The 13,573-nt window shown below is 52.8% G+C and overlaps 1 protein-coding gene across 1 annotated transcript in view; it reads left to right on the top strand.

Moving 5' to 3' along the window:
* The window catches only part of PRPF39 (pre-mRNA processing factor 39), a 169,675-nt gene that overhangs the window by 122,684 nt on the left and 33,418 nt on the right, over nucleotides 1-13,573 (top strand). The window contains exon 13 of the mRNA XM_075331092.1: nucleotides 6,034-6,157. Within this exon, the coding sequence (XP_075187207.1) occupies nucleotides 6,034-6,157 (124 nt within the window). The remainder of the gene's footprint in view (nucleotides 1-6,033; nucleotides 6,158-13,573) is intronic.

Here is a 13,573-nt window from a genome sequence, read left to right on the forward strand (position 1 = left end):
AGCACTGCCTCCGGAGGCCACACAAAGCAATTACACTAAAAAGTGTAAGGCCCCTCCCCTTCTGGCTATACACCCCCAGTGGGATCACTGGCTCACCAGTTTTCTGCTTTGTGCGAAGGAGGTCAGACATCCATGCATAAGCTCCACTGTTCAGTCAGCAGTAGCTGCTGACTATATCGGATGGAAGAAAAGAGGGCCCATACTAGGGCCCCCAGCATGCTCCCTTCTCACCCCACTTGCGGTTTGTAAGGTTGAGGTACCTATTGCTGGTACGGAGGCTGGAGCCCACATGCTGTTTTCCTTCCCCATCCCCCTGAGGGGCTCTGAGGAAGTGGGATCTTTCCGGCCACCAAGCCCTGAGGCCGGGCTCCATCCACAGACCCATAGAACCTGCTGGATGTGGAGTGGGAGTGCCGTTCAGGGACAAGGCCCTGCAACTTTCAGGTACTCTGTGTCCCCGTATGGCAGGCCACGCACACTCCAGGCTTGCTGGGTGTGCTAGTGCGCCGGGGACTGTAGCGCTGTGCGCTGGGCTTATAGTCCCTGCAGATTACTGGGGGACTTTACGTGTGGGGACCGCCGCGCCGACCGCCCCTGGAGCGGCGGCGCAGCTGCGACTTGTAGTGCGCCGGGGACGCGCCGACCGCGCTTTTACGGCGGCGGCGCTTCTAACTTTAGTCCCCGGCTTTTGCGGCCTAGCGCCGCTTCGTTCCCGCCCCCACCCTGTCAATCAGGGACAGGGAGAGACGCTGTTCTATAGCAGCGCCGAGGGCTGGAGCCTTATTTGCATTCTCCAGCCCCCTTTACTAGACACAGTGGGCGCCGGGTTCCCGCTCTTGTCTCGGGCACGCCCTCGGCCCGCCCCTCTCCTCTGGACGCCGGCAGCCATTCCGGCACGCAGAGCGGGAAAACGGAGACACTGAGCTACCAGCACAGGATTCCGGCGCCACACACCCGCTTTTGTGCGGGCGGTAAGCGGCAACTAAAGTGCTGACCCACTAATGCCGAAGTGTCCTGTTGTACTTTTGTACGGTCGCTATTCAGGATGCAGACCTAGAAACAGCAGCAAAAGATCAGGGGTGCTAAAGCACAGACTCTATATGCTGCTTGTCTTGCATGTGCTGCGGTGTCATGTGTCCTTTATGCTTGTATGCTTTACATTGCACTGTAAGGGCTATTCTTGGCTGTCTACCCGCCTAGATGGCTAGACAGCGGCAGCAAACAGCAATGGTGCTAAGGCACAAGCTTTCAATGCTGCTTGGATTGCATGTACTGCAGAGTTTATTTTCATGCTTGTACATTCACTGCATGTCGCTATTCTTGGCTAATGCTCCTTGATGACTAGACAACAGCAGCAGAAAAGCAAGGGTGCTAAGGCACAAGCTTTCAATGCTGCTTGGATTGCATGTGCTGCAGTGGTTATTTTCATGCTTGTATGCTATACATTCACTGTATGTCGCTTTTCCTGGCTAATGCTCCTGAATAACTAGACAACGGCAGCAGAAAAGCAAAGGTGCCAAGGCACAGGCTTTCTATGCTCCTTGTACTGCATGTGCTGAAGTGTTTATTGTACTTCATGCTTGTATGCTATACATTGCATTGTACGGTCGCTATTCTTGGCTAATGCTCCTAGATGGCTAGACAGCAACAGCAAAAAAAAAAAAAAAAAAAAAGCATGGGTGCCAAGGCACAGGCTTTCTATGCGGCTTGTACTGCATGCGACTGTTCCAGGACCCCCAGTGTGTGCAATTACTCAACGGGGTCTCTGCTACAGGTGGCCAAAAGAACCACCTGTGATCCCTGTCCAGGGACAGGGACGGAGTTGCAGTTTCCGCTGATATATTGTCTGTGGCTATGACTAACATCTTACAGACTTTGCAGTCCAGACAGACCTTGGGCAATGTTGATTCAATGCCCCTGGCCACCCTGATTTCGAAACAAATCATGGCTCCAGGAGGGTCCCATGCATCCCAGGGTGCAGGCTCTGACACGGACGACAGTCCCAGACGGCCTAAGCGAGCTCCCTAAGAACGGCCCTCGACTTCATCACAGTACTCTCTGTATGACGAGGCAGACGTAGCTGTTCAGGACTCTGATCCTGAGATCGCTCTCAATCCGGATACACCGGATGGTGACGCTATAGTGAATAATCTTATAGCGTCCATCAATGGAAGGTTGGGTATTTCTCCCTCAACTCCTCCAGTGGAGGGGTCAGCTTCACAGCAGAAGAAATCCCTATTTCGGTATCTCAAGCGTATATTGAGTACTTTTCTGGTCACTCTGACTCCAGAGAAGCAGTCCAGGAATACCACGCTTATCCCGATAAGCGTTTCTCCAACCGTATTGAAGATACGCGTTGTCTCTTCCCCCCTGACGTGCTCAAGCGCTCCAAGGGTGGATCCCCCAATCTCCAGGCTTGCGGCTAGATCTATAGTTGCAGTGGAAGATGGGACTTCACTTAAAGATGCCATTGACAGACAGATAGCCCTATCGGCGGGTCGGTTGCCCCGGCATTCGCAGCCAGAGAGGCACTCCAAGCTATTTCAGCTAGTATTGCGCAGAGGGACGCGGTCATATGTACATCTTGGCCGCAGTAGCGTCCTTCACCTCGCAATGTCGGCATTGCGACTCAAGCTGTTTATGCTGTCCTGGACTCTACGAGCCGTACGTCAGTGGCGTCCGCCAACTCCGTGTTGTTACGCTCCTAGTGTTAAGGGATTGGAGCAGATGCTGCTTCCACAAAAGTGCTTAACCAGATTGCCTTTATCTGGTGACAGACTGTTTCGTGAGCGGTTGGATTAAATCATTCAACTGTCCAAGGGTACGGATTCTTCCTTACCCCAGCTATCAAACAAGACCCATCAGGAGAAGGGACAGTCGAGGTTTCGGTCCTTCCCAGGCTCGGGCACGTCCCAATTGCCCTCGTCCAACAGGACTCAAAAGGCTCGGAGGGGCGCAGGTTCCTGGCGGGCTCAATCACGCCCGGAGAAGGCAGCCGGAGGAACCGCTACCGAGGCGGTTTCCTCATGACTTTCAGCCCTCTCTCTCCGCGTCCGCGGTCGGTGGCAGACTCCCCCGCTTTAGCGACATTTAACTGCCACAGGTCAATGGCCGGTGGGTGAGAGACAGTTTGTCGCAAAAACTTCCTCACCGGCCGAGCCGAGGCTCTGCTGCAGGCAGTAGGAGTCGTAATCCCGGTTCCTCCTCAGGAACAAGAGACACTTTTTACTCCGATCTGGTCGGGGTGACAAAATAGGACGACTCCTTCCGTTCCGTTCTGGACCTTAAACTGCTCAACAAGCACGTGAAAACCAGGCGGTTCCGGATGGAATCCCTCCGCTCCGTCATTGCCTCAATGTCTCAAGGAGATTTCCTAGCATCAATAGACATCAGGATGCTTATCTCCACGTGCCGATTGCTCCAGAGCACCGGCGTTTGCTACGATTCGTTATTGAAGACGAGCATCTTCGGTTCGTAGCCCTACCCTTCGGTCTGGCGACAGCCCCACGGGTTTTCACCAAGTTCATGGCAGCAGTGGGACCACTCCCGCACTCTCAGGGTCACCCTGTGATCCCTTACTTAGACCATCTACTTGTCAAGGCACTTTTTTAAGAGGCATGCCAACACAGCCTGAACATGGCGCTGGAGACTTCCCAGAGTTTCGGGTGGGTCCTCAACTTTTCAAAGTTAAACCCAATCGCTGGCATATCTTAGCTTGGGGTTTCACACTCTCTCAGCGATGGTGAAGCTTCCACTGGACAAACAGCGGTCACTACAGACGGGGGTGCAGTCTCTCCTTCAAGGAGACGCCTCATCCAGAGGCAGTCCCTTTCACGCAGTTTCATCTGCGTCCACTTCAATAGAACATTCTTCGCTAATGGGAGGGGAAGTCGATGTCCCTACACAGGAACGTCCCCCTTTCTCAGACGATCAAGGACTCTCTTCAGAGGAGTCCACTCTTCAGATCAATTGTCTGGAGCTCTGGGCATTGCATATGGCCCTGCAAGACTTCCTGCAGTGGCTGGAAGGCAAACAGATCCGAATTCAGTCGGACAATCCACAGCGGTGGCATACATCAACCACCAAGGCGGACTACGCAGTCGGCGAGCCTCCCAGGAAGTCCGCCGGATTCGGCTAGGGGTGGAAGACAGAGCATACACCATATCCGCAGTTCACATCCCGGGCGTAGAAAACTGGGAAGCAGACTTCCTCAGTCACCAGGGAGTGGACGCAGGAGAATGGTCTCTGCATCCGGACGGGTTTCACGAATCGGCACAACAGCAAGGTCCCGGTTTTCATGACGATCAAAGAGCTCTGGCGACAGGCATCTCACGGTCGGTCAACCGTGGGCACTACCAGACCGGCCAGACTTACTGTCCCAAGGGCCGTTTTTCCATCTGAATTCTACGGCCCTGAACCTACTGTGTGGCCATTGCGTCCTAGATCCTAGTGTCCTCAGGTTTATCCCACGGGGTCGTTGCCACCATGAGACAGGCTATGAAGCCCACGTCTGCTAAGATCTACCACGGAAGTGGAAGATTTTCTTTTACTGGTGCTCTGTACAAGGAGTGTCCCCCTGGCCATTGGCATTGCCTACTTTTCTTTCCTTCCTGCAATCTGGGTTGGAAAAGGGCTTGTCGCTCGGCTCCCTTAAAGGGCAAGTCTCGGCGCTATTGGTGTTTTTTTTTCAGAAGCGTCTAGCACGACGTCCGCAGGTACGCACGTTCCTGCAGGGGGTTTGGTCATATCGTCCCCCCGTACGAGCGGCCGTTAGATCCATGGGATCTGAACAGGGTACTAGTTGCTCTCCAGAAGCCGCCTTTCGAGTCTCTGACGGATGTTTCACTCTCTCGACTATCACGGAAAGTGGCCTTTCTGGTAGCGATCACGTCTCTTCGGAGAGTGTCTGAGCTAGCAGCGCTGTCATCCAAGGCTCCCTTCCTGGTGGTCCACCAGGACAAGGTAGTGCTGCGCCCCATTCAGGAGTTTCTCCCTAAGGTAGTATCCTCGTTTCATATTAATCAGGATATCTCCTTACCTTCTTTTTGTCCTCATCCGGTTCACCGGTATGAAAAGGATTTACATTTGTTAGATCTGGTGAGAGCACTCAGAATCTACATTTCCCGCACGGCGCCCCTGCGCCGCTCTGATGCACTCTTTGTCCTTGTCGCTGGCCAGCGCAAGGGGTCGCAGGCTTCCAAAGCCACCCTGGCTCGATGGATCAAAGAACCAATTCTTGAAGCCTACCGTTCTGCTGGGCTTCCGGTTCCATCAGGGCTGAAGGCCCATTCTACCAGAGCCGTGGGTGCGTCCTGGGCATTACGACACCAGGCTACGGCTCAACAGGTGTGCCAGGCAGCTACCTGGTCGAGTCTGCACACTTTCACCAAACATTATCAGGTGCATACCTATGCTTCGGCGGACGCCAGCCTAGGTAGAAGAGTCCTGCAGGCGGCAGTTGCCTCCCCGTAGGGGAGGGCTGTCTTTGCAGCTCTAACATGAGGTATTTCTTTACCCACCCAGGGACAGCTTTTGGACGTCCCAATCGTCTGGGTCTCCCAATGGAGCGCCGAAAAAGAAGGGAATTTTGTTACTTACCGTAAATTCCTTTTCTTCTAGCTCCTATTGGGAGACCCAGCACCCGCCCTGTTGTCCTTCGGGATTTTTGGTGGTTTTTCGGGTACACATGTTGTTCATGTTGAATGGTTTTTCAGTTCTCCGACGTTACTTCGGAGTGAATTTGTTTAAACCAGTTATTGGCTTTCCTCCTTCTTGCTTTTGCACTAAAACTGGTGAGCCAGTGATCCCACTGGGGGTGTATAGCCAGAAGGGGAGGGGCCTTACACTTTTTAGTGTAATTGCTTTGTGTGGCCTCCGGAGGCAGTGCTATACACCCAATCGGCTGGGTCTCCCAATAGGAGCTAGAAGAAAAGGAATTTACGGTAAGTAACAAAATTCCCTTCTTTAAGCTTCGATTTTGGATAAATCTGCTCTATCCTTTGTGATCTTCACCTTGTGCTGTGCTTCTTGTAGGTTGGAACAGCCAGACGCTAAGAGATTGCACTCTGAGGATGGTGCAGTAATGGCAGCCGGTCCCATGGCTGCAACAACCACTGCTGCCTCCCAGCCTGCGTATAACTATGCAAACTGGTACCAGGTAAGCTGCTATGTCATTGTTTGGCTATGTGCGCACATTGCTTTTTTTACATGCTGCGTTTTTGTGCGTTTTTGTTTTTTTTTTTTTTTTAAACGCACAAACGCAGCAGTAAACGCATGCGTTTTTACTTTTTACCACGTTTTGCTGTATTTTTGATCACTGCGTTTTGCTGCGTTTTTCCAATGCATTGCATGGGTGGAAACGCAGAAAAGAATTGACATTACCTTTTCTCTGACGCCTCATTGGGGGACACAGGACCATGGGTGTTATGCTGCTTATCCATAGGACACTAAGTAGATGCAAAAGCATAGCTCCTCCTCTATAGTATACACCCCCTGGCCGGGCCAGGCAACCTCAGTTTTAGCTTAGTGTCTGTAGGAGGCACTTCCTTTCAAGATTTGTTACTTTTTGAGGGCGACGGTTTCCTTTTGGGACCGATCTCCCACTACCATTAACGGGCGGGAACGTGGAGTGTCGCCTCCACGTACCCCCTCCTGCGACGCTGGAGCCTGGGCTGGACGACTGGTTCCACAGACACAGATTTTCCAAAGCCCATGGTGGAGGCCTGTGCCCCTATAGCCCAATTCCTCAGCCCCTCTTTGCAGGCTCTGAGTTGAATATGGCACCGGTGTGACCGGACACAGCAAGCTGACTCTATTTTCACTGCCTGGACTGAAGCAGTGTTTTAAGGTGAGATCCCCCCTGACTGGTTTCCCAGACAAAGGGAGAAAAGTCGCTGCAGGGAAGGCTCCCAGGACATTTACAGTATTTATTATGACAAAGTCCCTTGCTGAGTGCAAGGAGGAGAGCCCCAAGGATCCTGCACACACAGCGTTAACTTTTCTCTAGCTTACTGGCTGGAGGAGGGGGGAAGTCACTCCTGTTTGCAGAAAGTCCTGCAGATAATTTCCTGGTGACAGGGGGAGGACCCAGGGCTCAGGGACTCACACTGTTTATTTGCTCTAGCAGAAAAGCCGGCTGATAACCACTAGTGACAAGCTGTGTGCTGACTGGAGGGAGGAAAACTATCAGAAGCTCCCTTCCCGCCGTTTTTTACTACCCACAGCAGGGGGGGCACACTGACTTCATCTTCGCGCTAAGCCCCCCCCCCGCGGCCGCGATAAGCCCCCCCCCAGGAAAGCGTGCGAAGATCTCCATAGAGCTTAATCCTTCCTGAGGACAGGGCCATCGGCTGATTCTGGTGAGGTGCTTGCTTCACTTGTAGCTCTGCTGAGCATTGCTCCCCCTCCTGGCATACTCCTATTAGGAACATGCAGAATTCTAAGGGCACTAAGAGTGCTAAGGCCCACATAGTCTATTATTCAGCCTGCACTGCCTGCCACGCTGAGCTACCACGTAAACACACCTCTTCTCTCTGAGAGTCCTGTGCCCCTATAGCCCCCTAAGACCCCCCTGCCACCACCGCCGCAACCGTCAGCCCAGAGCCTAGGGCTCCCAGCCCACCGGAATGGGCACAGTTTCTGTCCCAATCCATGGAAAAACTGTCACAGAACCTGGTGCTGGCTATGCAATGTCGTCCTCCACACCCTTCTGGGTCCCTGGACGGAACTCAGCCTGAGGATACCCCTATGGAGGATCGTTCTGAGGTAATCCGGGCACATGCTTCACCGGTTGCAGGGATCAGGATAAGAGCACACGGCCGGGTGTCTCCAGCGGGCTCTCCCTCGGGAGCACACAGGGCAGGCTCTCCCACACGCTCCACGGCTTCTGAAGAGCTGGAGGAGGGAGAATGCAGTTTAAACCAAGAGGATTCCTTGATTTCACCCTCCCCAGATGATCAAACTGCAATAGGCTCCCTTATAGCAGCAATCAACCAAACTCTGCATGTGGAGGATCCCCCATCCACTACCACTGACCATGCGGTCTCCTTTAAAGAGGGCAAGGAAACCACAAAAGGTATTCGCTGATCACCCAGAGTTTCAGGATATCCTCACAAAGCAAAGGGAGAAGCCTGACAGGCACTTCGGTAACCGAAAACTCATGGAGTCCCGGTACCCTTTTGCCTCACCTGCCCTAAGGGCTGGGCCAATCCGCCCTCTGTCGACCACCCGGTCTCCCGCCTTACCACAAAGAAGCTCCTGTCTTTACCCGATGGTTCCTCCACCAAGGAACCGACAGACAGACAAGTGGAGCACCTCGCCCGCTCTGCTTTTGAAGAGGCGGGTTCCTCCCTCTCGCCCTCCTTTGCCTCTGTGTGGGTCGCAAAGGCGATCTCGGTCTGGGCAGAATCCCTTAACACTTCGCTTGAGGAATCCCAGCTCACTCATACCTTCACAGAGGTAACCGCTCAAATTGCCGCTGCGGCGAAGTACCTCATGCAGGCCTCCATGGACGCTGCTACCTGCGCAGCGTTTGCCGCCTCAAATACTATATCCATCCGTAGAGTTCTCTGGCTCCGACAATGGCGAGCAGACTCTGCCTTCAAGAAGTCTCTCACGGTCCTTCCCTTTTTTCCAGACCGTTTGTTTGGCGAACGTCTGGACAAGCTCATTTCTGACGCCACGAGAGGAAAGAGTACCTCCCTCCCCCAGCTGAAATCCAGGACGTCCTTCACCAGACGTCCACAGTCCTCGTTCCGCTCCTTTTGGAACTCATTTGGTTGGTCGACATCCCGTGCTGTCCCCGCCACCAGCCGCGGACTACGCAGGGACCGACCTTCTCAGCTCTCCCAGAAACCCACTTCGTCATGGCCGCCTAGACCGAAACAGTCCAGGAGTAGGGAGACTCGGCCACGACGTTTTCCCCCCCTCATTACTCTTACTCGGCGCCCCGGAAGACACACTCGTTGTAGGAGGTCGACTGCGGCTCTTTCAACACATCTGGGCTGTTGCCTCAGACGACAAATGGGTGCGAGACCTTGTGTCTTCCGGTTACCACATAGAATTTCGGACCCGACCCCCGAGTCGGTTCTTTCTCTCAACCCCCCCAAAGACTCAAACGACGCAAAGCTTTCTTCTCAGCAATCCACTCGCTCCAAACAGCAGGAGTGATAATACCTGTCCCAGACGACGAGAAGTTCGGGGGTTTTTATTCCAACCTCTTTGTGGTCCCCAAAAAGGATGGGTCAGTTCGACCCATCCTGGACCTCAAACACCTAAATAAACATGTGCACGTACGGAGATTCAGAATGGAGTCCCTAAGGTCCATTATTGCATCCATGGTCGAAGGGGAATTCCTCGTCTCCATAGACATCAAGGACGCGTACCTGCACATACTCATCGCCCCAGATCACCAAAAGTTCCTCCACTTCGCAATTCAGGACTCCCACTTTCAATTCGTAGCTCTACCCTTCGGCCTTGCCACCGCACCAAGGGTCTTCACCAAAGTCATGGCGGCCGCCATGAGCGTCCTTCACGTCAGGGGAGTAGTCGTTCTCCTTTACTTGGACGACCTCCTCATCAAGGCCCCCTCCTTCCGCGACTGCTCAACCAGCGTGCAAATCACTGTGGACACCCTATCCCGCTTAGGGTGGCTAGTGAATCTGGACAAATCATCCCCGATCCCATCACGATCCATCACCTTCCTGGGCATGTCCCTGGACACCCCGGGGCTTGATCTTTCTCCCTCAGGACAAGGCGATCGCTCTTCGAGCGGTGGGCTGCCTTCTACGTCCTCCGTCTCGCTCCATTTGATTCAGCATGAAAGTGCTCGGCAGGATGGTGGCAGCTATGGAAGCTGTACCCTTTGCTCAACTGCACCTCCGCCCACTGCAGCTAGCCCTTCTAGCGGCCTGGGACAAGAGCCCCTTCTCCCTGGACAGACATCTTCACCTGACGCCTTCAGTCAGGTATGCACTCCGCTGGTGGCTTCGGTCCTCATCCCTATCGAAGGGGGAGATCTTTTCTCCCAGTGAACTGGCTGGTCCTGACCACGGACGCCAGCCTCCTAGGCTGGGGAGCAGTGTACTGGCACCACACTGCTCAAGGACGTTGGACGCCCCAGGAGTCTCCCCTACCCATAAACATCCTGGAACTCCGCGCGATCTTCCTCGCGCTCAGAGCGTTCTGCCCTCTGCTAGCAGGTCGTCAGATTCGAGTCCAATCGGACAATGCGACAGTTGTAGCATATATCAATGGGCAGGGAGGCACCCGCAGCAAAGCGGCTTATCTCGAGGCCCACAAGATCCTCAGCTGGGCTGAATCGTCGGGATCAGTGATATCAGCGGTACACATACCGGGGGTTGAGAACTGGGCAGCAGACTTTCTAAGTCGCCAAGGCCTGGCCGCCGGAGAATGGTCTCTCCACCCAGATGTATTCCTACACATCTGTACTCGCTGGGGCACACCAGACGTGGACCTATTGGCCTCAAGGTTGAATGCAAAGGTACCCGCGTTCATAGCCAGGTCACGCGACCCGCAGTCAATCGGCGCGGATGCTCTAGTCTGCTCCTGGCACCACTTCCGCCTGCTTTACATGTTTCCACCTCTACCCCTGCTGCCGCGGGTAATCAGGAAGATCAAGGCAGAGGGAGTCCCGGTGATACTGATAGCACCGGACTGGCCCAGGCGTGCCTGGTACGCCGAATTAGTACAAATGCTCACAGACGCACCGTGGCGCCTTCCAGACATCCCAGACTTGCTGACCCAAGGGCCCATTTCCCATCAGAACTCCAGAGCCCTGAAGCTGACGGCATGGCCATTGAGACCTGGGTATTAGCAAGAGTGGGATTCTTCCCCGCGGTTATTTCCACCATGATCAGCGCCCGAAAGCCTGTTTCATCCCGCATTTACCACCGTACGTGGAAAATCTTCCTCTCATGGTGCAGGGAAACTAACGTCCAGCCTATGCCTCTGGCCATCCCCAGAATTCTCGACTTTCTACAGTCTGGCTTGCAAGCGGGGTTGGCTCTCCGTTCCCTTAAAGGGCAGGTCTCAGCGCTCTCAATCTTCTACCAATGCCGCCTGGCTTAAAAAACGCAAGTCAAGACCTTCCTCCAGGGCGTTTCCCATCTAGTTCCCCCGTACAAACGACTGCTGGACCCATGGGACCTCAACCTCGTTCTGGACGGTCTCCAGAGGTCTCCCTTTGAACCCCTCAAGGAATCCTCCCTTGCTCTTCTGTCCTGGAATGTAACATTACTGGTGGCAATTACGTCCATCAGACGGGTTTCGGAGCTAGCAGCACTCTCTTGCCGCGAGCCTTTTCTGATCTTTCACCAGGACAAGGTGGTTCTGCGCCCCCTTCCGGATTTCCTTCCAAAGGTTCTTACCCAGTTTCATTTGAACGAGGACATTGTACTGCCTTCCTTTTGTCCACACCCGGTTCATAGGGTGGAAAGGTCTCTGCATTCGTTAGACCTCGTCAGAGCTCTCAGCTATTACATATCCAAGACAGCCCCCTTTGAGAAAACTGACTGTTTGTTCGTCATTCCTGAGGGGCCTAAGAAGGGACAGGCAGCTTCAAAGGCGACTGGCTCGCTGGATTCGCTCTGCGATCCAGGAAGTCTACCGCTTGCAACTCAAGCCCATTCCTAGTGGGCTGCGGGCTCATTCCACGTGAGCAGTTGGCGCTTCGTGGGCCATTCTGCATCAGGCTTCAGTGGAACAGGTGTGTAAGGCTGCGACCTGGTCTAGCCTACATACATTTTCAAAGCATTACAGAGTCCATACCCAGGTTTCAACTGAGGCAAATCTGGGTAGGAAAATTCTGCAAACTGCAGTGGAGCACCTCTCTCAGTAGGCGCTCCAGGCTGTCTGGGACTGGTTCCTAGTCCTTGGGTTGTGTTGTCTTCTTTTAGGTTTCCCACCCATGGACTACTTTAGGACGTCCCATGGTCCTGTGTCCCCCAATGAGGCGTCAGAGAAAAACTGATTTTTGTGTACTCACCGTAAAATCGTTTTCTCTTAGCCATCATTGGGGACACAGCACCCACCCTGTTGCCCTGTTGGGCATTGGTTCTCTCAGTACCTTATTTGGTTATGACTCTTCTTTTCTCATGTTCCTCTGTTGAGAAGTTTTTACTGGTTTTTTCTCCTACTGCTTGTGTACTAAAACTGAGGTTGCCTGGCCCGGCCAGGGGGTGTATACTGCAAAGGAGGAGCTATGCTTTTGCATCTACTTTAGTGTCCTCCTATGGATAGGCAGCATAACACCCATGGTCCTGTGTCCTCCAATGATGGCTAAGAAAAAAACGATTTTACGGTGAGTACACAAAAATCCGTTTTTTGAAAAGAAAAAAAACTTAATTACCTCTTACTAGATTAAAAATTAAAGAAATAAAAAAATACACATTTGGTATCGCTGCATTTGTTAAAGTCTAATCTATCAAAAGGAAGATTTTTGGAAATCTTTTTCTCTGAGCCTTCATTGGGGGGCACAAGACCATGAGTGTATGCTCCTGTTGCCAGGAGGCTGACACTAGGCAAACTAAAGAAAAAAAAAGTTAACTCCTCCGCAGCGTACACCATGTGACTAACCAGGAACTACCGTATATACTGGCGTATAAGACGACTTTTTACCCCCTTAAAATAATGGCTACAGTGGGGGGGTCGCCTTATACGCCGGATATACGGGGGGGGGGGGGGTTGTGTGTGTATATATATATATATATATATATATATATATATATATATATATATATATATATATATATATATATATATATATATATATATATATATATATATATATATATATATATATATATATATATATATATATAATATGTACACTGCAGCGTCCAGGGGAGGTGGGGGCAGCAGCTCTGGAGCACAGGGGAACGCTGCGGGCTGCAGCCTTTGATCTCCTGCACCCGCTCATTTAATATGCACAGCCGCTGTCCATCTCCAATGGTGCTGAAATCGCACGCAGTGAGGGGCTGGGGCAGCGGTGCATATTATATGAGCCTGCGTCCCAGTGTGATCGCACATGCCCACCCCTGTGTTAGATTTGGCCCCCAGGCTGCTGCTCATTCTAAAATAAAAAAGCTTTACTTACCCCTGCAGCGTTTCTCCCTGTGTCCCTGCTTTCACTGTGATCAGGCAGGCAGAGAGCTCAGGCTGCTGTGCCGATCACATGACCGCACTGAGAACCAGGAAGTGGAAGAACAGAAGCACGGAGCCAGACAGGAGGGAGCTCAGCGCTGGAGGAGATAAGGAAAGAGGGTTTTATTTTACTTTGGGCAGCAGCCTAGGGGCCATATCTGACACAGGGGGACTTGTGCGATCTATAGGGGCCATGGGCAGCACTATGGGGGCGATATCTGACACAGGGGGACTTGTGCGATCTATATAGGGGCCATGGGCAGCACTATGGGGGAGATATCTAACACAGGGGGACTTGTGCGATCTATATAGGGGCCATGGGCAGCACTATGGGGGCGATATCTAACACAGGGGGACTTGTGTGATCTATAGGGACCATGGGCAGCACTATGGTGGAGATATCTAACACAGG

The sequence above is a fragment of the Anomaloglossus baeobatrachus genome, chromosome 12 (assembly GCF_048569485.1).
Source record: "Anomaloglossus baeobatrachus isolate aAnoBae1 chromosome 12, aAnoBae1.hap1, whole genome shotgun sequence".
NCBI lineage: Eukaryota > Metazoa > Chordata > Amphibia > Anura > Aromobatidae > Anomaloglossus > Anomaloglossus baeobatrachus.